Raw genomic sequence first — 23,022 nt, forward strand, 5'->3', positions numbered from 1 at the left:
CGCTACCGTCCCATGTCCTCGACACTTCCACTCTTGGCTTGAAAACAATACCCTTCCCCAATGCGAATCGATGTAAGAGATCGAATGAAGGGCTATCTGATAGTAATATCCATGACCTCCTCCTCTCTTACTCCCACAAGAAAAATACCAATAAGCTGGTCTGGATCAAATCCAAACCATTCAGACTAACCCTTACAGAGAACCTAGCTACAATCGTAGAGCTGTAAACAATGACAAACTTAAGCGCATTAACATATCTCTGGAAGCCTCTCCTCACACCAACAGCCAACTGAAGTGTATGCTCCTAAACTGCAGATTGGCAAATAAACATGTGGCGGATATTTATTACCTCATCCTCATACATAAGTTTGATATTGTTATCCTCACCGAAACTTGGTTAAAAACCTCATCTCATCCTATTATAGATCTACTAGTCCCCCCTAGTCACAGGATCATTCGACTAGATAGACCTAGGAAATCTGTTACAGGAATAGCCATCATCTACCGCAACACCCTCTCTGTATTTCAGTCAGAAACAATCACCCCGTCTGCATGTGAATATCTTTGCATCAATATCACTAGCAACAATAATCTCAGCTGTAAACTACATGCCTTCTACCACCCTCCTGGAGATTATTTGCCATTCATTGAACAAATCATGAAGGTCATCACAACCAACGATAGCCCTCAAGTGTCCCAGATCTTCCTCTGAGACTTTAACCTTCGCTGGAATGACCAGGCAGTGAACAGCCTGAAGTCCTTTTTTATCTGACTACGAGTTGACCCAAATCTCTGACAGCCTGACTCACAACAAGGGTGAGACTCTGGACCTTATAATTTCAAAGATGGACAACATCACATTGGAGTCTATTAGCCCCTGTGACTGGACAGACCATAACCGCATCACCTTCCTCATCAATATAGTGGTGACCCCGAAGAGAACGCAACCGAAGAAAACAAAACAACGGAAAAGGAATCTTCGTGATATAAACCCCAACAACTTATCCACCCTCTGTAACAATACCTTGAGTCCTCAGACTGACATGGTTAATGTTCATATCCTTACAGACATTTTACAATACTTCCATGCTGGAAGTCCTTGACTCTATCACACCACTTCAACAAAAAACACAGATCCACCAAAGCCTGGGTTCAATGACAACTTGAACTCCTAAAATCCTACGATCAGTGAGCAACAAATTCAACAGAAGAATCAGAAAGGCAAAGGCCAACTTCTTTAGGATACAGCTTGACCAAGCCAGAAATCGACCCAAAAAACTATTCAAAATTGTCAAGCAACAATCACGCAACATACCAAACCCGCTTGGCATTGGGTCTATCACTCTCCCAAACTGTGAAGGGTTGGCTTCCTTCTTCTTGGAATAAACTACAACTATTAAAAGTGAACTGCAGTCAGCGAGGGGCTACTTCTGGCTGCCTCGCTCATCTTTCCACACTCCCTCCAGTTCGTTTAATGAAGTGATCCGCCAGGCAGGTCCCCAAAAACAATGCGTCCTGGCACACTTTTACATCAATAAATGAAAGTGACATCTACAACATTCTTTCATCCTTAAACCCATCTAATCACTTAATCGACCCTCCATCTCTGGCGATCTTCAAAGAGATCAACGCTCTCCCCTTATGGTCTAAGATTATAAATGCCTTGCTACGTCAAGGCACTATTCCTGACTGTCTAAAAGCTTATGAACTGAAATATTACATCACTCATGACATGGTCAGTGACATCACTGATGACATCTCAAATGACATCACTGATGACATCTCAAATGACATCACTTTTACGATTTTGTTTTCTGATTTTATAGGCTCAAATTTATCTTCCTGTTTCCCCCCGAATTTTATCATGTTTCCTACCAAAAGTCAATATTTGTCCACTTTGATAATCTTTAAAGTCTCTATAGAACTTGCATTATTTCTTTAATTTTCTCATCTTCTTTATCCAGTTATTTATCCACATTAGCCATTTCCAAATCAAATTCTTCTTCTTTGGTACACAGTTCATTAAGTTTCTATCAAGATTTTCAACATTACTGTAGAGCATTGTTGGGTATTTGCTATCCATTCAATCAGCATTTCTGGATCTGGATCCTGAAGGGTTGGAATAATAAAGATTCTCAATCCTCTTGGGATTCTTTCTATGTATTTCTCTAGAGTTTCTTCCTCCCACCATTCCGATTGTTCCTTTTTCATAAGTTTTAGCAATTTGTTCCATGTTTGTTTTTTCAACATGAATTATGCCTCATGAGGATTTGTTTCACAGTTACCAGGGTCTGAGTTCTCTGGTAGTTGTTTGAATACTTCTGCCATAGTTCCGTTCCCTAATGCAGATATCGTAATTAGGCACTTCGTACACACGCCAACAGTGCCCTAGAAAAAGTGTCCCGCCTCAATTCAAAGGGCTCCATGAGCCCGTAGCCAGCATGTATCGTTGGAGAAAAGAACCCAATTTGTGGTGCAGTGCAAAGTACAGAAGAAGGGAATAGGGTCAGATATAACAATAGAGGACACCGCACACAGGTATTTATTGCTCCTGCACTACTTTTCTTGTGCTGCTTTTGTTTCTTTCTTGTTATTTTTTGTGTGTGTTCTTATCAAGGAACTTTATCATGTATAATAATGGTGTATTCCTCTTCACAGCTTTACAAATTATAATGTGCTCTTTTTTTTAAAAACATTTTTATTTGCATTTTTCATTAATTGGTACCTACTATTACATTCTGACAGATATAGACACATGATGATACATCGATTAGTCATGTAGCGATTAATTACATTTACACGCTCTTCTCCGCAATCTTGCCCCTCAGTCAATTCTACGCATTTATGTAAATGTTGAGAGCGCCGCATTGTCCATGATCTGCACAGTTAGTCACTGACATCTGACATCGATTCAGCTAGAGGCGGATCGCAAATGTTTCCCCTGAAAGCATTCCATTTTCCCCACACCCGTGTCCACTTCTTGGGGTACATATACCACTTTCTCCGCTATCATTGCGCCATCCATGTCACAGCACCACTGACGGTAGGAGTGAATGAGTCTTGCCCCCAGTATTGAGCTATGTTCTGCTTTGCTATCATCATACCTATCACCGCCCAGCCCTGTGCCATTTGGGTAAGGTCTGGCGATTCCCAGATATTTAAAAGACATCTCTTGGGTTCCGGCTCGACGGTAACTCCGGCCACCCACGAGATGGCACCCATGATAGCCTCCCAGTCCAGTTTGATCTCCGGGCAGTCCCACAGTATATGATAAAAGGTACCCAGCCCCCCACATTGCCTCAGACAGAGTGGTGTGTCAGCGCGACCCATTTGGTGCATAGTTGTGCGTGTATAGTAGATTCGATGGAGGATTTTTAGTTGCACTGACTTTAATTTTGAGGGTATTGCCACCTCTCGCGGGGAAGCGAGTGCCTCCTGCCAGTCTGTCTTGTCTAGCTCCCCAATGTCGGTCTGCCAAGTGTCCCTTAGGGTTTTTGTGAGGGTCAGTTGGTTATTTATGATCTTGCGGTAAGTTTGGGAGATCGCATTTTTTAGCATATGGTCCATCAATAGTCTATCTTCTAATGGTGAAGCCTCTGAGAGCTCAGTACCCAGAGGGATAGTTTTCATGAGTGCATGTCTAATCTGCATGTAACAAAAGGTTTCCGTCGATGCCATCCCATACGTTTCTTGGAGCTGACCGAACACAACGATCTTGCCCTTTTTCCACAGATCCCCCACCCGGGAAATGCCTATTAGGTTCCATTGTTTAAAGGCTTTGCTAGTGCAAAATTTACTGACGCGTCGGGTTTCCCAAAGTGGTGTGGCCTGCGTTATAACCCCTTCCCAGCCAAGTGCACAAAGTGTGGTGAACCATATATGTACTGTGTGTGCCGTTGGTCCTATGAGGGTAGTCCCCCGATTCTTATTATAGAGTGCTCCCATAACGCTCACTGTACCGAGGACATATCTGTCCATACATAACGCCGGTTCCTCCTGCGGAGCGTGGATCCATTGGTTTATTACGGTGAGCTGCGAACCCCAATAGTATACTTTTATGTTTGGGAGGGCAATTCCACCATCATACCAGCCCTTTACCAATTGATGCATCGCTATGCGGGCGGGTTTCCATCCCAGAGAAGATTGCTTACTTCCATGTCAATTGCTTTAAAATGGGTGGGGGGAACCGGGAACGGGGTATTTTGTAGCGCATAAAGGAATCTAGGGAGTGCCATCATTTTGAAAAGGGCGACTCTTCCCAACAGCGTCAACGGTAGGGAGCGCAAGTGTTTCACATCACGGCGGAACTGTCCAAGGGGTTCAAGGAGGTTTTTTTCCATGAACTGCTCCAGTTGGGGCGTAATATGAAGTCCCAGGTACTTAAACCTGCCATCTTTGATCTGTATCTCACAGTTCCTTGGTAGTCGCGGCGGAGGGCTACTAAGCAGGTATAAACGTGACTTTGCCCAGTTAATGGTGCAACCTGAGACTTTGCTATATGCCACGCAGATATCCAGTAGGCAATTTATGGAACGTGCGGGGGATGCCATGTACAGTAACACATCATCTGCATATAAGGAAATGTGGTCTTCACAGCCCTCCGTCTATTTCAGCCCACGAATGACCGGATCCCGTCTTATCCAGGCCGCCAATGGTTCAAGCACCAGCGCCAACAGGAGCGGTGATAAGGAACAGCCCTGCCTTGTCCCTCTTCCCAAGGGGAAGTCGGCTGAGATGTGTCCATTCACCACCACATGTGCTAGGGGTTTCACCTAGAGTAATTTGATCGATGCGCAGAATGTGGGACTGAAGCCCAGGTGCCTGACGACTACAAAAAGAAAAGGCCATTTGACTAAATGAAATGCCATCCACGCGTCCAGGGAAAGAATGACAGCGTCTTCCTCAATGAGTGGTATACGTGCCATGACGCCGTGCAGCCGCCGCAGGTTAAGAGCCGTGTTGTGACCTGGCATGAAGACAGACTGATCTGGGTGCACCAACTTTGTGAGATAAGGTAGTAGTCTGGTGGCCAGCATCTTAGCCAGTATTTTAGCTTCTGCATTTAGCAGTGAAATCGTCCCATAATATGTGCATTCCTGCGCCTGTCTACATACATCTCTAGCAGACGTGGCGCCATGTGGCTCACTGCTTTTTTATACAGTTCGATAGGTATGCCATTAGGGCCCAGAGCTTTCCCAGTGTGCAATGCACCTATAGCTAGTGTCAGTTCCTCTGACGTCAAATCTGCTTCTAGTTCCCGCATTTCACTAGGAGCGAGTATAGGTATCTGGATATCCATGAGAAATGCAAGATTGTATTCTATCGTGGCTGCAGGTGTATGCACTTTCTCGTAATGGAGCGCTGGCGCATCAACTATCTGCTGCGGGTCAGTAGTGGTGTCTCCATTGTCTAGTTTCAATTGCGCCACCCAGTGACTAGCTTTCTCGCGTCTATCCAACCAGGCTATGAGCTTTCCCGCCTTATCTCCAACCTCGTAAATAGTGTGCTGTGTCTTGGTGAGCTTCTCTTCGCCTCCTCCCACATATAGTCTCTGTATTCCTGTTTGGCCAAGTTCAATTTGTGTGCCCTAGTGTCATTGATGTCTGAAGCGTGATCTTTTCCGGCTTGACCTACTTCCCTCTCCAGAGCCTCCATGAGGTGCATCTGGTCATTTTTATGGCATGTGATGAATAAGATTGCTTGGCCCCGCAGTACTGTCTTATATGCCTACCATAGAGTCGTCGGGGATGTGATTGAGTGATCGTTTTCCGTAAAATACTGTCTCGTAGTTGTTAGTAGATCCTTCCATATCTTAGGGTTTTTGAGGAACCCTGGGTAAACAGGGAATATGCATCGTCATCTCAGGATATGAGATGTGTATTTAATTAAAACTGGGGAATGGTCGGAAATACCCCTAGGCAGGTGCGATATCTCCAATATTCTCTCTAGACCCGTCGCCAGTGTGAAAATATAATCTATTCTCTAGAGACTATCATGTACTCCCAAGCGGAAGGTGTATTGTGGCTCCTGTGGGAACCATGATCGCCAAGCATCCACAAGACCAAAGGTGTCCAGGAATTCTGATAGCCAAAGATTTGTGCCACTCTGATCTCTGGGGTCTGTCGATTGATGGCGGCATCTACTGTGGCATTAAAGTCACCCCCCAGTATCAGTTCGCCCTGTGGGAGTGTAAGTAGGAATTTACCCAGGGCAGGGAAGGCCACCCGATGCAGAGCCGGTGGGACATACACCGACACTAGATTGTATGGACGTCCCTCCCATTGGCATGCTACAGCTGCAAAGCATCACTGATCATCAGTCCATGACCCAGTAATAATAATCAGGAAGCATTTATTACTGAGAACGCATACAGCTCATAAACCGGAAGGGAATTCGGAGTGTACCACCATTTTAAAACCCCACCTATCTAGGGCTTTGCAGGCTGAGCCCACCTGGTGCGATTCTTGGATCAGGGCCAGCGCCTTGCGCTTAAGATATTATAAGACCAGCCCTCTCCGTATCCTATCCCAGGGCCACTGCAGGCGCCTTACGTTTAAGATATTGTAAGACCATCCCTCTCTTTATCCTATCCCCAAGGCCGTTTACGTTCCATGATATAACAGAGAGAGGTGGGCCCTTTGTATTAGAGATGAGTGATCGTGCGGCCAATGAGTCAGCCAGGGCACTCGCTTGTGCCATCTATTACCTCGTCAATGGGAGAATTCACAGAGCATTGCAATACAAACATCATGCATACATTTTGCACATATCTAGTAATCATGTAATGTACCTGTAACATAAAAAAAGTAATAACATTAAACTGGTCCCATTCCCCCACCCCCCTTCCTGCCTCCCTGCTCGGCGGAACTAAAACTACCTGCCACCGAAACATCGCAGAGTGCTTTTTCCCCATAACTTGTACTTGCGTGAGGGGGGAGAGTAGTCCCATGATCTTCTCGCATCATCCCCATGGTCAAAACATTTTTTATCGGCTAACTGTTCAAACAATAAGTCTTTGTCCCTCACCAATGAGTGCACCAGATAATGCTAAATTCACAACAATTCCAATCATGAGCATTGACCCGTTTCAGTCAAGTCAGCCAGCATTCAGGTCTGCCATCAACCCCGTGGAGTCTCACACCACAGCAGTTATAGAATCACAGAGCTGGACCTTATCCTCATTGTCCACCTTTTGCCTGCGTGGTATCCTCCGTTGAGCTTGATTCCCTAGAGTCTGGAAACTCACCCTCCAGCAAACGGTGCTGTTGATTCTTGACGAGTCTTTTGGCCTGGATGCCGGGCGCCATCCTTCCAGCCAGTGGTGGGCTTTTTCCGGTGTCTCAAGGAACCAAAGTTTCCCCTCTGCTTCTACCCTTAACTTTGCAGTGAATAGCTTGGAGTATTTTAGCTCTTGGGTTCTCATTTCTTTCTTAACTTCCAGGAAGCTACGGTGTTGTTTAGTCACTACTGACGTGTAGTTTGGAAAGAATGTAACAGTGTAGTTCTCAATACGAATTGGAGGAGCAATTCGTGGCATTTGTAGTATCGCATCGCAGTCGCAGAAGTTGGAGATGCGGGCGAGTATGGGCCGGGGTTGCCCCGGGTCGTGGTCTGCCACCTGGCCTGGCTCCTCGGTGGGCCATTTCAACTGAAAAGAAGTTGGACAATCCACGTGGTTGTAGCAGGTTCTTTATGAGGTCTTCAACAAACATGTCCTGTTCAGGGCCCCCCGCCCTTTCCGGCACACCAATATTTCGGACGTTGTTGCGTCTCGAGCGGCCATCCTGGTTGTCAAGCTTGGCTGCCATTAATTTGTTATCCGCTTCTAGCTGCTTGACCTGGCGCTTTAGAGCGGCTGTATCTGTGGAGAGAGTCGCCGTCATGATTTCAACCTCCATTATCCTCGTGGCCATTTTCTAGAAGTCAGCACGGATTAACGAAATGTTCGTAGAGATCAACCCCACAGTAGTTTGGAGCTTGGTCAGAGTGGTCGGATGTATGTCGTTACAACGCACACTTTTACAACGCATGCACTTACAACGCATTTTTTACAACGCAAAATCTATTACAACGCACTACACGTACAACGCATGACACTACAACGCATTTTTAAAAAATACCTTTACAACGCATACCATTACAACGCATAATATTAAATTGCATTAAAGGTAAGTATTAGATAGTATAAGGGTAAAAATTACTTTTCTAACTCCAGGGGGTGCAACAGTAGGGTAAGTGTTGGATAATATAGGGGTAAAAATTACTATTCTAACTCCAGGGGGTGCAACAGTAGGGTAAGTGTTGGATAGTATAGGGGTAAAAATTACTATTCTAACTCCAGGGGGTGCAACAGTAGGGTAAGTGTTGGATAGTATAGGGGTAAAAATTACTATTCTAACTCCAGGGGGTGCAACAGTAGGGTAAGTGTTGGATAGTATAGGGGTAAAAATTACTATTCTAACTCCAGGGGGTGCAACAGTAGGGTAAGTGTTGGATAGTATAGGGGTAAAAATTACTATTCTAACTCCAGGGGGTGCAACAGTAGGGTAAGTGTTGGATAGTATAAGGGTAAAAATTACTATTCTAACTCCAGGGGGTGCAACAGTAGGGTAAGTGTTGGATAGTATAGGGGTAAAAATTACTATTCTAACTCCAGGGGGTGCAACAGTAGGGTAAATGTTGGATAGTGTAGTGTAATATTATGCGTTGTAATGGTAGGCGTTGTAATGGAATGCGTTGTAAAGGTAGTTTTTAAAAATGCGTTGTAGTGTCATGCGTTGTAAGTGTAGTGCGTTGTAATGGATTTTGCGTTGTAAAAAATGCGTTGTAAGTGTAGTGCGTTGTAAAAGTTGCGTTGTAAAGGTTGTTCCCCGAGTGGTCATGGTATCTTGCAAAGTGACCTCTGCAGGTTTCTCTTTCGTAAGGCTTTCCCCTCACTCAGTGCGCGATCCTGAATGGTCTGGTGGATCTTTGTTGTATGCATAGTTGTCCAGTTTTAGTTGCTGCACAGTTCGTTGACCCCGGCCCCCCATTGTAATTGGTCCTCCGTGGACCACTCTAGAATGTACGGGTGAGCATCAGTATTCGCCGCTGCCTGCCCGCAGGACTAACAGTTGCGCTCGGCTTTCGGTTTACCTGCCGCCCTCACCCCGCAGCGAGAGCCTGGGAACGTGTCTGGGGGGGGGGGCGCTCACCAGGATTGCTGGTTAATCTGCGCAGCTAAATCCTCCCCGCTGTGCTTCAATGCGCCAGAGTTTAAATAGGACTAAGCGCTGCAGTGTTGGCACCCTCGATCCAGCACCGGGGATCTACTCGCTGCGCCCTCCTCAACCACCCCGCGCCACCTACTCCAGTTGGCAGTGTCAGTAACACGGGAGGTACACCACAAAGTGAAAGCACGCACTTACTTTCATATAGGCTGGTGGTGTGTCATATTTAATTTGGTGGTAATAATGATGAGTTATTTGGTGCAGTGCAGGAATCACAGGTACGGAACACCGTCGCCGCCGCCACAGGGGGCACCACAGCAGCAGTCATGGGTCCCGGCGAGCACACGCCCAGCCCACCGGGTGGTGAAGGTCAGTTGTGTTTGTGGGTGCTGAGAGGTCCACCGTGGCAGAGTGGAGGGGGGTGATCTCCGGTAGGTCGTAAGCGTGCCTCCTTGTCCGGCACCGGTACACGCAGCGTCAATGAGTTCCCCTCCCATGGGCAGACACTTGGTGCGGATCTTCACTCCCTGTGTACATCAATTTGCCACCAGCACGGCTAAACACGGCACCGCCGTGGCTCAGTCTCTCACTTGCTCGCAGCTCCTGCTTCGCTGCGCATTACATGCAGAGGGTACTACCCCACTTGCCTGCACACAGTTGCTCAGAGTTCAGGTATGCTCGCTGCCTCAGAGTCGCTTGAGCGCCCCAATCCTTTCAGTTGAGCCATTCAGTACCCTCAGCACTCCGCGGACACCGGGCTACGCGATGCCTTTTCTCCACCGCACTCCGTAGGCTGCGTCTCCTGCACACGACGTAGGTTGTCGAATATTTCACGCTCGGGGCTCTGGAGCCGCTCGGTCGGTTCCCCAGCTGTTTTTAGGGCGTCCTGCGCCGTTGGATCATTAGTCGGATCGATGGAGATGTTGCTTCGGTCGCGGAGCCTCTCTAGGCAGCGGCCTTTTGCTTTGGCTGCTAGCCACACCCCCTCTTGTTATTTTGTTAATCATTTTGATTCATATTTAATTTTGTTCTCTACAATGGGTCATGATGATTGTACATTAATTTTCCCCAATAATTGAAGAAAATAAGAAAAAGAAAATGCTTTAAAACTAGGTTGTGAAATTATACCACTGTACAATGTGAAAAGAGGTGTTTTCTAACTATTAATACCTAAGCCCTTGCAAATGCCTACTAACAACAACATGTTAACATCGCTTGTGTAGCATTTTCTGCCTCACATAGTCCTCTTTCCATTTGTATTGTTTTCTCAGAGGTGGTAACCACTGGGTAGTTTTAGTTAGGATTATGTTGCCATAGGAAAAGCATCTTTTGGTTTTCTGATATCTGTGGCATTGTTTGACAAATCTTCACAAAAGTTTCCCCAAAATAAAACTCCTACCTCACCTCCTTCCTGGGATTTTCCTGGATGATCTGTCAAGCGGGGGCTGAGAAAAAAGAGGGGTCCCAAAACACATTTACCCCATTTATTCTTCCAGAGGAATTACAAGCACAGCTACAGACCAAATTGCTGAAGCAATTTACACCACATTTGCCAGGAAGCTAGATCTTGGTCCAGAAAGAATGTTTTTTATGACTTGGTGTTGAACTTGGCCCTTTTCGCAGGGTCATACCAGAACTTTTTGCCTTCCTCCTGTATTTTTTCTGACCTGTGTTTGTTGGTTTTATTACTGTGGGCACTTTGCTAAAGTGCATGTGCTCTCTCTTGTAAACTTGGTAAGATTGGTCTACACCTGTTTGGCATATTTGATTTACCTGTAAGTCCCTTGTACAATGGTATCTCATATATGCAGGGCCTGTAAATTAAATGCTACAAGTGGACTTGTAGCGCTGCAAGCGCCACCCACTGAAGTCATCTTTCAAACCTGTCTCAGGCCTCTGCCGCGTAGGGCCTGCACTCGCAGCTCACTGCCGCAGTGGCATGGCATGTAAAGTGGTTGCCACGTCTGCAACTCCCCTTTTACTACATACGTCACCCCTAAGGTAGGCCCTAGCTAGCCCTATGGGCGGGGTGCTGTGTAGGTGAAAGGTATGACATATGCCTTAACTGTGTGGCATGTACTGGTAGTGAAAAAAAACGATTTGATTTCTCACTGCTGTGAGGCTGCCCTCTCATAGGTTTGTATTGGGGATTCCCTGATTTGTGCTTTAGTGGTAATTTCTGATATGAAAGTGCTAGCGTCACCATGTTTGCTATGTTTGGAATAGTAGTGATAAATCCTGCATATTGTTGTAAGACAATTTGTCATTACTATTTTAGAAATGCCACTTTTAGAGGTGGGTACGTCTGTGTGCTTATGTGTCTTTTGCCCTGCCAGTATATATATTCACCGTCTGGTTTTGACTGACAGGAGAGAGGGGATGTGCATTCACTCTAGATGGTCACAAGGGGTGTTGAGGTGTGTCCTGCCTTAACCGGGTGACTCGGTGCTAGGCTGAATAGACCTTGGCTGCATTTAGAGTAGCAGGAGGAGTTTCCCTTGCACCTGAATAGGCCTGGTTTGCATTTGCACTGGTGGGAGGAGTTGCACCTGCACCTGAATAGGGCTGTGCCGACTTTCCACAATTCTTTCTGCCCCCCTATGGTGTGTCTGGGGCCAGGGCTTAAAATGTGAATGGTGGTGTTGTGCACTTCTATACAGTATTTGAAGTGCCCCCCGGAACAAAGAACTATACGTACAGGGGCTGCGATCCCACAAAGTAGACACCGTGTGAACTTGTGACAAAATGCTGCTGGTTCTGTATGCTGCCCCAAGGGATTGCTATGCTGCCAGGGAACGGCGATCTGGACTTTGCCTATGTGTGGGCCTGAGCCTGCTTCCTGTTCGGGCTCCCAGTAATATCCCAGGGCTTTTTGTGGCCTGCTCTGTGGGAACTGAGAACAGCTCAGGGCGAGTGCTGCGTTCCTCACCCGGTTTACCTTGCAGCCCCTGTGGAAGGCTGGTATGTCTTGGACCCTGCAACCCAAGTGCGTGAAGTGAACGCTTTTGTGGCTGCATGGAGCACGTGGGGTAGCGTGGACGAGCGAGGTGATTTCCCCCTCATTGCGGGGAAAGCGTACAGCGTAAGGCTCTTAAATAATAATGCAGTGTGTGCGGCACTGCCTTATCCCAGGGGCCCATGAGGAACGCTCTCCCTGCCCACAAAGGCTGAGAGGTGAGCGGGAGGTTGCTTGGCACCTGACTGAAGCAGAGTGCGGCCCGCCCAGATTCCCGAAGCGTAACCTTGCTGCTGCCCGGGCCGCAAAAGGACCGCTGGATCGCCCCCCGGGGCAGGGAGCCAGTGCCCGTGTCTCACACTCCAGAGAGCTAAAAGAGAGCTTGCAGTGAATCAGTGGTGTTCTGCTGGAGGTCCTCACTCTTGACCGGGCTGCCTTGCTATTTGGCGGAATCAAGTTTGCGGCCACACAAAAAGCTACCCCACGAGACCGAGGGAGGTCTCCAATGATTTCCAGACATTGCTCGCAGCTGAACTGCATAGTCGTGGGCAGCTATACACTTACCTGCTGTTGAGGGTATTATTTTGGCTGGTACCACCGGGTAGATCCTCAATGGAGTCCCCCCATCCCTGAAAAATACCGCATTTCCTGGCGTAGGCGGGCAGGTAGCCCAGAAGCCTACCAGGAAAAGATTTGAACTACAGTATAACCTGTAATAAGAGTGCAGGTGTCGCTCTTAGTGTTGTCTATGTTTATGTGTTTCTACCTCACATACTGCAAATATGGGCCCTGATATGGATGTATGACGGTTGTGGATGCCTTTCACTGGTCCTAATAACAAGTACTTTTCCAGGACCTGCAGGGTATGTACAGTGATGGTGTAAGGTGACGTTCCCGTCACATGTTGGTGATGTGCGCAACTTACAAATGTCTACTTGATTGCACTCAATTGTAATGCTATGACATTGACCCGATTGGCACAGTGATTTATGTGATTGTGGTCTAATGTGTTTTATGAACAACACGAAGGATATTTTTATATAGCCTTGTTTGGAGTCTCTTTTTGTGGTGTGCATAGTGTGTCGCTGGTGTGTGAGTTTGCTGTTCAAATGCTTTACACATTGCCTCTGGGATAAGCCTGACTGCTCTGCCAAGATACCAAGGGTCTGAGCAGGGGTTATCTTGGGCGTGTAACTCACTTGCCCTGACTAGTGTAGTGGGTTCTGCCTGGCTTAGGTGCAAAAACGCTGTATATTTCGTTCCACAGTGGATCCACAAGCCGTTAGATCTCAAGCTGAGCTCAGATTGGCTGCCACCACATCAACAAGGATGTAGCAGTGATTATCTTGGGACTCTGGACTCAGTCCTGAGTACTAAGAAAAAGATTTAAAAAAAGACATAAGGGGCAGGTAAAGGAATACCCTGTTTTTTTCAAGTTTTGCGGTGAATTTGCAGGAGATGTGCACATTTGTGGCAAAAATATAAAAACAAAAGAGCCCTGCTGGGGTGGTCCAGGGGCTGGGGCCAGTGCAAAACTCTTTTTTTGGGGGGGGCATGTGGTCCCCCTCCCTGAGCCTTAAAAAGCCCCTGGGACCCCATCTTCGGAAGCAAATGTTTGTAATAAGAGGAGGGGGATGCAAGGCCCCCTGCTGTTAGCTTTAATAGGACCCCTTCCTCGAGGCCAAATGCCGCAAAAAAGAGGAGGTGGACGCGCTGCCCCCTCAGAGCCTGTAAAGATCCTGTGGGTCCCACACTCCTGAGCTAGCTCAATTACTGTGTCTCGGCAAGCCCGCTCCTAGGTCAGAGTAGTTTCCCTGCCCGCATTAGCGTGGGCAGGGAATATGTCTGCTCCTACCCGGCTGGAGCATGTTTTTTAGCTCCCTCTGGGTGGGAGCAAGCATGGCTTTCCTTCCCGCTGGAAAGGCATATCTGTTTTCACTCAGCAGAAACTTAACAAATGCCTCTGCCAGGTGGTAGCTCTTTTTTGTTTTCCTGCTCATGCTCATGTGGGTAGGGGAATACACATTGGTCCCACCTAGAGGGAGCAATTTTGGCTCCTGCAGCATACGGGGAGCCAGCTTGGGCTACTGGGGCCATGGGCCTCCCCCTGTGGCCCCCAACTTCCTGTTCTGTTGGTGCCCTGATCATGCACTTGGGCACCCCCCCAGAAATATGACAGGGCCCGGGATATGGGATCCCCAGGGCTACAGTAGGCTCAGGGAGAGAAGCTGCATGCCGCCCTCCCCTTTAAGTTAAATGCTTCCCCAGAGAATGGGGTACTCAGGGTTTATTAAGGCTTGGGAAGAGGGTCACATGCCCCTTTCTTTAGCATATATGTTCAGTCCCTGGAGACTGGTTCTGGTCCCCAGGCAACTATAGGCTCAGAGAGGGGGCCGTGTGCTCTACTCCCAGTAACATATATATTTCGGACTCTGCAGATGGGGTCCCTGGACCCACTATTGGCTTAGGAAGGGGGTTAAGCTCCCCCTGCATATAAAGGCCACAGAAGATGGGGTCCCCGGGCCTGCAAGTAGCTCGGGTAGGGGGTCATGCTTTCCCTCCCCTTTTCAAATATCGTTTGGCCCTAGGGTATGTGCACCCTTCTCCGCTTAATTAAAAAAATGTCCCCATGGAATGGGGTCCCTGGTGCCTGAAGTGGCTTGAGGAGGGGGGCTATGCAGCGTGGGGTTGGCTGCCTGTGGGGACTAGGGGATTGGCTACTGGGCAATTCTCCACGGGTGTGCACTGTGTGGGGTTAGCTTTACATCTGGGGAAAAAATATTGCTTAACCTTAGAGAAAAACTAGAAATTCACTGAAAAAACAAAGGTTAAAATAACATTATTGTCTAGCACACTATTGATGATATCACTGAAACATTTTCAATGAAATTATTGATATGAAAACTGCATGGGAGGGGCACGAGTTATAGTTATATTAGGGCACGGGGTTGTGTAGGTTTAAAACATTACAACGTCACAGAAATTATCACCTAGTTGTACCATTGCTTAAACTGTTGCTTTATAAGGGAAGTAAACTTTATATATATATATATATATATATAGTAAAAGTGTTTTTATGCCAAATAACGCCTCTGTCAAGACACTCCTCCTTTATTAAAACTATATAACGGTGATAATTTAGCTACGGTCAAACTTTACGCAATCTCCTTTGTGATCGACCTTTATAGTTCCTCTATGCTTGAGAGTCTAGGGTGAAAGGAGGCTTGAGATATCAGCTCTACACTGGTGATTGAGCCTCGAGTACAAGTTGGTGGGGAATGCCTGCAATCTCACGTTTGAGCAATCTCACGTTTGATACATTTAGGCTTTCCCTGCAAATGTAAGAATGTGATGAAAACCCTAACAGTTCTAGTAACACCTGTCCTTTTGCGGAGGTAAGAACGGGCAGGAGTGAAACATAAAAGTATATAAGTAGTAGTATTATTGGCAATTACTGCATTCTTTACATATCCATTTCTCTTTTAACACACTTTTCTCATACTACTTTTATCTTGATACGATATTCACCTTTGACTCATTTAATCAATCATATGATACATTTGTAGGGTACATGCTCCTATCTATTAACCTACATCAAAACCTATGTTTTAGCACATATTCGCATGTAATCAATATTATTGATAGTATCCGAATAACAAATGTTATATTTACTATGTCATATATTGCCACTTGGAGTTCTGGTGACATTTACGAACCACTTGTCTTCATGGTTTATGAAGACATGAGAGCCCTTGATGGCAAAATAGAACCATAGTACTTAGTACAAAGTCTCCCATTATGTATTGTTAACATTGTTGGTTTATTGTAGGGCAGTTGACAAAGTTTTTTTCCAAACAGGGATATTTATATTGAAACTTGCCTGTTGAAAATTAGACTGTGAAGTTTGGTTTAATATTTTTTTCTAAAGTGCTAGAAGCATGGTTAATTATCTAGTCAAAGTAGAATTTTCAGGGAAAAATAACCCGTTGGTCCTCTAGAAGAAAGAGATAGTTGTAGTTTACCAAATAGGCAAAGTAGACACCAGCCTATTGGCCCTACTCCTTTTAGGGGCCCAATGACAATGGATCAAAATAATATTGATTTGATCTTGAAAGAATATTACAATCAAGCTTTTTTAAATATTCCGAAAGATTGGAAAAAAAATGAATCAACTCAAAGAAATGAAAACTTTACATAAAAAACTCTATAAATGGTTGGTAAAACTTAAAAACGTATTAGGAGATAATTTGCGAGGGTGGTCCCGAAATTTCGACTGCCTAGGCCTAGGGACATCCACAGGGTTTAATCCAGCACTGGAAAGTTGAGGCTATTTTCTGAAGGTGCTTTTAACAATAAGTACTGCTTAGTTTAAGAATGTTCAGCTTTTCATTATCTTTAATGAATAAAATATTGATTAAACAATACACATTAAAACTGTGCACAGTGGTTAGGGGTTGTCATTATGGTAACGAAACCCATGTTGCACACGGAACGGAGAATATTTTCCCTTTTCACCGGACCTGTAAAATATTTCTATATTTCACGTGTATATTACTATATTTCATGGGTGCCTGTGAAATATGACTTGTATGCTACTGCAGTTTGTGCAATGAAAGTACCCAAACGTAGGGGCTATTATCAAGAAACGGCGTTAAAATTATCGCAGCTTTAGTGGCAGAAAACTGCAGCTAAAGCGGCGATAATGGGCTTGATAATATGCCCTGGAGAATTCCAATAGAAACCCATGTTCTGGTGTCAACATGGGCTTCTATTGGAATTCTCACAAGCATATTATCAAATCCATTATCGCGGCTTTAGTGGCAGTTTTCTGCCGCTAAAGCCGCGATAATTTTAACGCCCTGCTTGATAATATGCCCCGTAGTCCTTACACACATTAATAATGGCTATATATACAGTGGCATCCATAGGAGCAACAATGTTATCACTAATATGTAATGGGAAAGAGTCGTGCTATCTAGCTCTAGTTCTGTCCCTTTTCTCTCCCCAGGTATTATTCTGTTCGCTATAGGGAGAAGGGAGAATCCGCAAGATGGGATTACAAACAAGTGAACAACAAGCGGACACTAGTGGACCAGCTGATGCCAGACACCATGTATGAATTTTCAGCCCGTATTACAGAAGGAGATAGACACAGCCAGTGGACTGCCTCTGTTTTTCAAAGAACTCCCGAATCCGGTGAGTGCGTCTTCATGGGTATTTACACAAGCCTGTAATCCCCAAAATATGCATTGTCAAACCAAGGTGATGTAAAAGTAAGATTTTTAATTGCTGATATATTTTATACAGGTAGTACAAAATACATGTAAGTTAGAGTTGAACTGAAAATCCTTTTATTGTTTTCAATTTAAAAATTGCACATTTTGACCAACATCTGCTTTTGTAGTTATCTATTAATGCAAGCTTTTAACAGTCATAGTGATTAGAAAATGGTGCTCAGATTTATATTACCATGAATTGATCTAACAGCAAGGATGCAGAATGATTTTGTCCACGTTGTTTCCTGGAACTGCATTTCATTTCTGCTAAAGAACAGTTGAAGTTCATCATTTTTACTTCTGGGTACAGACTGCTCCAGCAGTAGGAAAGCCTAATTTAACCATTTGTTCAAAAAAGTACAATGAGCGAAAGTGTGGGCTTTGGGTCAGCGCTCTTTAGCCATTCCTTTCCATGTGTTTTTCATGATTTACCACCAATGGATTTGCTGTTGATAAATGCCATTTTATATCATGGTCGGTTACTTTGACCCATTTGCGTTCCCATTAGGACTAGGTGCTTGGGGCACAAGTATTCTTACAGCGAGTGTGAGCCCTTTGAAATATGTACTTTGCATTTCAGTTTTCAGTTTCTGGTTCATGGCTTTTTTGTTAATGTAGTGCTTGATGTTCTAGCTTGTTATGACAATAAAATGCTATTCACTAACTGATTTACCCTTGTAGGTTTATTTTTAGGTCGAGCATGAGCCAGCACGCAAGCGCTGCTCTGCAAAGATCTGTGGTAGTTCAGTACGGAGAGAAGTTTTGCCCACTACCCCTGCCCTTATTGTTCATTGGCTTGTGTGTTTGTTCTTTGTAAATTCTGTCTTTTGATTCATTATGAGGCTTGTTAGTCTCTCCTTAGTAAGGCCATGTCGCCATTTGTATCCTCCCAAGCTACTGGCCCCTTTACTTGGATGTTACACATTTCGTGTACTTTTTGTTTATTGAGCTGGGACAATGGCGTAGGTCTCACAGAGCAAGGTGTCCCGGCAGACTTGCAGGGCGCTTCTTCAAGTCCTGCCAGCGCAGCTTACCTCAAAGGTTTAAGTTAAATCATTGATAGAGGTAGGTATAAGCAGCACCTCCCATCTAGACACAAAAAACGCATCCTCGCCAAATTAAAAACGACACCTGCAGATTGACTTGTGAGTCGTGTGCTTTCTGATAATTAATTAAGACGTTGATTCAACACTGAACTGCAGAACTGCTAATATTCATGGTGTGTACAGCACTAAGAAATGATTTTTAAATGCGCCTATTTTGTTATTTTTTTATGAAGAGGTTCCGCGTGATGAGCTTTTGAGATTTGTTTGCAGTTATCAGGATTTCCCAGGGAAGGTCGAGCGAAATCTGGAGCTGCAAACGTTACCTTTTCAGCATGGCCTCCCTTCTGCATTTACTAGTTTCCAATGTGGGGATGGTGTGAAAACCAACTCTTATTGCTGCCCTGAGAACACTAATCACTGGGTGCCCTACGAGGTGACACTGATGTAAAAATGTTAAGTTCTTTTTTATAAAAACCAGGATAGAATGACGGTGCCCGATACTGGCAGGGTACCTATTGGCTGCTATGAATACGCATGTTGTTTTTCATATCTGCTTGCTGACAGTCTTTTAGTATTTTCAGAAGGAGTTACTAGTTTACTTGTGCTCATTTTATTGATATGGGAAGACTGAAAGGCTGAGTGTGGCCTGTTATGCAAATTACACCCATCAGCAGGAACATTGACATGTAGAGCTGTGTAGTCTCCATGCTTCAAACATTGTATCTCTTTTTAGGTTGAGCGTGAGCCAGCGCACAATCGCTGCTCTGCGCAGATCTGTGGTAGTTTAGTATGGAGAGAAGCTTCGCCCACTCCCCTGCCCTTATATTTCATTGGCTTGTGTGTTTGTCCTTTGTAAATGCTGTCTTCTGATTCATTATGAGGCTGGTTAGTCCCTCCTTAGTAGGGCCATGTCGCCATTTGTATCCTCCCATGGCTACTGGCACCTTTACTTGGATGCTACACGTTTCGTGTACTTTCTATTTATTGATCTGGGACAATGGCGTAGGTCTCGCGACGGGGCCATCACCTTCCAGGACTTCACCATGGGCTTCTATGGGAACCAGGGCACACCCTGGCTGCGGCGAGAAGGCTCTAAGGCTGACGTGAGGGCTCCCAGCGAGCTGGAGGACGAGCAAGGAGGAGACCTCTTTAACCCGGCCTGTTTAATGACTATTTATTTCTGACCTGGTCCCTAATTAGGCAGAGGAGGATTTTGGTGCAATGAAAATGCTATTTTGTTTGCCTGAGAATCGAGGGTCAGTCAGGGTAGCCCGCTCCACTTTGATTTATCTTTTAATTCAGTGAGATGTGTACACTGGCTTGTCCTGAAAGCCGTGAACAATGGAAATTCTAATTTTTGTACTAATCTCTGTCAAACTGTAAACCGCATCATTGGTATCTCTACCACTGTTTCTCACATTACATCTTTGCAGCCGGCAGACCATCGCATTGCTTTACTTGGCACTGCACGGAGAGGCGATAACTTCACGAGCGGTGTTCTCTGCCCACAGAACACCATTTCACATCAGTATCATGCCTGCTCATGGTATTTGGTGCAGATAACAAAGAGCAACATGAAGGCGCACTTAACAACACACTGTAGGGGGAGGTTAAAGAAGCGCTAATTCAAAGATTGTCTTCAGTGACTTGTTTGCTTTTACAAACCTCACCCTGAGTCAGCCACAACCACAGGCTACTGTGCACAACTTAAACAAAGCCATCCTTTTATTATGACAACACCGGTACTTCCCGTGTATCCTGAAGCAGACGTAAACCTCTAACCACCGCGAGCCAAATTAGAAATAGGTAACTTACAGAGGAAGGTGGCGTCCTGTGGTCACCTGCACCTGGGGGCATCACAGTCCTGGATGTTGCTGCACAGCTGGAGTGTCTTCGAGGGCTGAGGTTGAGAAGTTGGTGTGTTTAAAAACGAACAAGGCAACTTCCAAGTACTTTCACCAACACATGCCTTTTTCCCGTGGTTTGACACTGGTGTGGGTGGAGGGTCCCTTCAATTCCCTGCGGCTGTGCTGTAAAGTACATCATGTCTATTATACCACCTTTCCTCGCTTGAATCCAATATTCGCTTGTTTGTGCTTTTACTCTAATAACAGCGCTATCTCCTCAGTTAGCTGCGCTTGTCCTAAACCGATTCTCCTCTCCTATTTGCTCTACACTTGATCGAAAAAGAAAGGAAAGTAGTGCATAGCGCATTATTGAGTCTAACACTTTGCACCAGTTTCCATCAATGTGGTGAAAAGGGAGGGTAAACCTATGCCCGAGTGTCAGTAAGTACGAGTGAGCAGGAGTGAGATTAATAATGAATGTGAGTGAGTGAGTGAGAATGAATAAGATTGCAGGTAATGGGGTGTAAAACAGTGTGAGTTTGATGTGAGGGTCATGTGAAATACTTTCTTGGAAAAAACGGAGGCAAATCTCATATGGTGCTGAAAACAACAAGAGAGTGAGGGAAGAACACAGTAATGGCCACTCTCAGTCCCCCAGGTAAACATAATCAAATCAACAAAAGAGTGTGCCTTGAGTCTGTCGATAGAGCACAACTGTAGAATCCAAATAGGTTTCTTAATATAGCCCTCACTCACCAACCTGGTTGGTGACATGCTTCATCATCGGGCCCCACCGGGAGAGGCCGAATGCCACCCCGGTGTGCTTTGATGCCAGAATTACTGCGGAGCTGGTAGTGTGTGTGTGGTGAGTAGTGAAATTGATTGTTAAAAATGTCTTGTTTGTGTCAAAAAATAAACTTTATTAGAAGCCAAACAGACATATATAAAAACAGAGTGTAGGACATATAGGCTGAATAAATTGTTCAGCCAAGTCCCTTACAGTGTGGTCAACATGTTTCTGCCTATGTGTTATGTTTAAACAGGCATTCGTCAGGACCAGGGAAGGACGTGGGAATCTCGGCGGTATGAGCACGCTAAGGCCCACCCTAACCAGAGGTTATTAGTGTGAAAAATAAAAATAAAAATATGGTGTCTCCCGCAATGGAGAGGAACCGAGTTTATTCTGGGTAAGAAATAGACAAACACAGACAAACGAGAAAAGAGACAAACATGTAAAGATTAGACATGGTCTTGTTGGTTTGTCATCATTGGACGTACATATACTTGTGCTCTGCGCGGTGCACTTAATTGGTAACGCTGGCCATCTGTGCTACTGTGAGGACAGGAAGTGCATTCAAGATGAAGAAATTCGATCACTAACACACAAGCAAATAGCTGTCTAACATTAAAGGATGTGGAGAGTCCAGGACGGTCAAGGGCAAAAGATTTAGGACACAGTGTTGTTGGGCACTTGATAAACGAAAGATGCATGATATCTCACTTGAGGTGTAGTAAATCTCTACACCATGGGTCTCGGGAGGGGGGTGGAAGCTACAGTGGCACATCCTAGGGATAGGGAAAAAGGAAGAGGGAAGAGGAGTAAATAAACCTAGAAAAGCAGAGAGAGACCCCCGTTACTTATCTGAGATCCCTGGTCGTAAAAGTCACGCCCGCTCAGCTAGGTACCCGCTTGGCACCTAAGCGATCCCTCTGAAACCAGACCCCGATGGTGAATGGAGGGGAAACCGGCGTGGTTATAAGGAAGTGGTACGGTCCTTGCGCTCGTAAGGCGAGGCATGGGGGCGTGTTCACGGAGGACGTGATGACGTGTGAAAAAACAAGCAATCAATCTGCAGGAGACTAAACGGTATCGCCGAAGGCCAATCGGAAGGGGGAATACTGTGAGAGTCTTCGCTGCCAAGGAGACAGGAGACTCGGAAGGAATGACCGCGTCGGGGATTCCCAGAGCCTATAGGAATGGCTGTATTCCCGTGATAGTATCGGACGTGCGTAGAGACGGTGAAGAATGTCGCTCGGAGCGAGTAAAAGATCCACGCTCCATTTTAATGCATAACACTGAAAAAATAATGAAAATTAAAGGCTGAGCTATGTGCAGAGATTAAGCCCGGTAGGGGTACGAAGGAAAGGGGAAAAAAAGAACAAGGGCATTGGGGAAAAGGCGTATGCCCATCAGATGTACGATGCAGAAATAGTCCAAGAGGTTAGAATTCCTCTGGGGTAATAATTGTACATACCAAAAGGGGATAAATGAAAGAGAGAAGATGGGAAAAAAAGGGGGGGGGGGCTAGGGGGAGGGGGGGAAGACAAGAGAAGAAGAAGAGGAGAGCAGAGAAAGAATGGAGAATAGGGATTAACATTCAGTCAGTTACATGGACACCAAATGTCCATTGACTGGTCAGTTAGCTACATGGAACTTGATTCTGCCCTCTCCTTTTCCGTCTTCCTCTTCGGCCCCTCTCTAAAAAAGGCAGACGGTAGGAATTTGGTTGATTGTGGGGTGTTTGCATAAATCCGGGGTTTTATGTAAGGATGCCACATAGATGGGGGGAACAAAGTTCTTGCTCCCCCTCTTTGTCTCTGTCTAAGGCTACCACTGCTGGAGCCACTTGACGTGGATGAATTATCATCAGAGAGGTCTGAGTTGGAATTACTCTTATTTGGTGGAAT

The 23,022-nt window shown here is 45.5% G+C and overlaps 1 protein-coding gene across 1 annotated transcript in view; it reads left to right on the top strand.

Annotated features, from left to right (window-relative positions):
- The window catches only part of FNDC1 (fibronectin type III domain containing 1), a 1,187,183-nt gene that overhangs the window by 364,278 nt on the left and 799,883 nt on the right, over nt 1-23,022 (top strand). The window contains exon 5 of the mRNA XM_085611596.1: nt 17,174-17,361. Within this exon, the coding sequence (XP_085467722.1) occupies nt 17,174-17,361 (188 nt within the window). The remainder of the gene's footprint in view (nt 1-17,173; nt 17,362-23,022) is intronic.

This window comes from Triturus cristatus, chromosome 6 (genome assembly GCF_964204655.1).
Source record: "Triturus cristatus chromosome 6, aTriCri1.1, whole genome shotgun sequence".
Classification (NCBI taxonomy): Eukaryota; Metazoa; Chordata; class Amphibia; order Caudata; family Salamandridae; genus Triturus; species Triturus cristatus.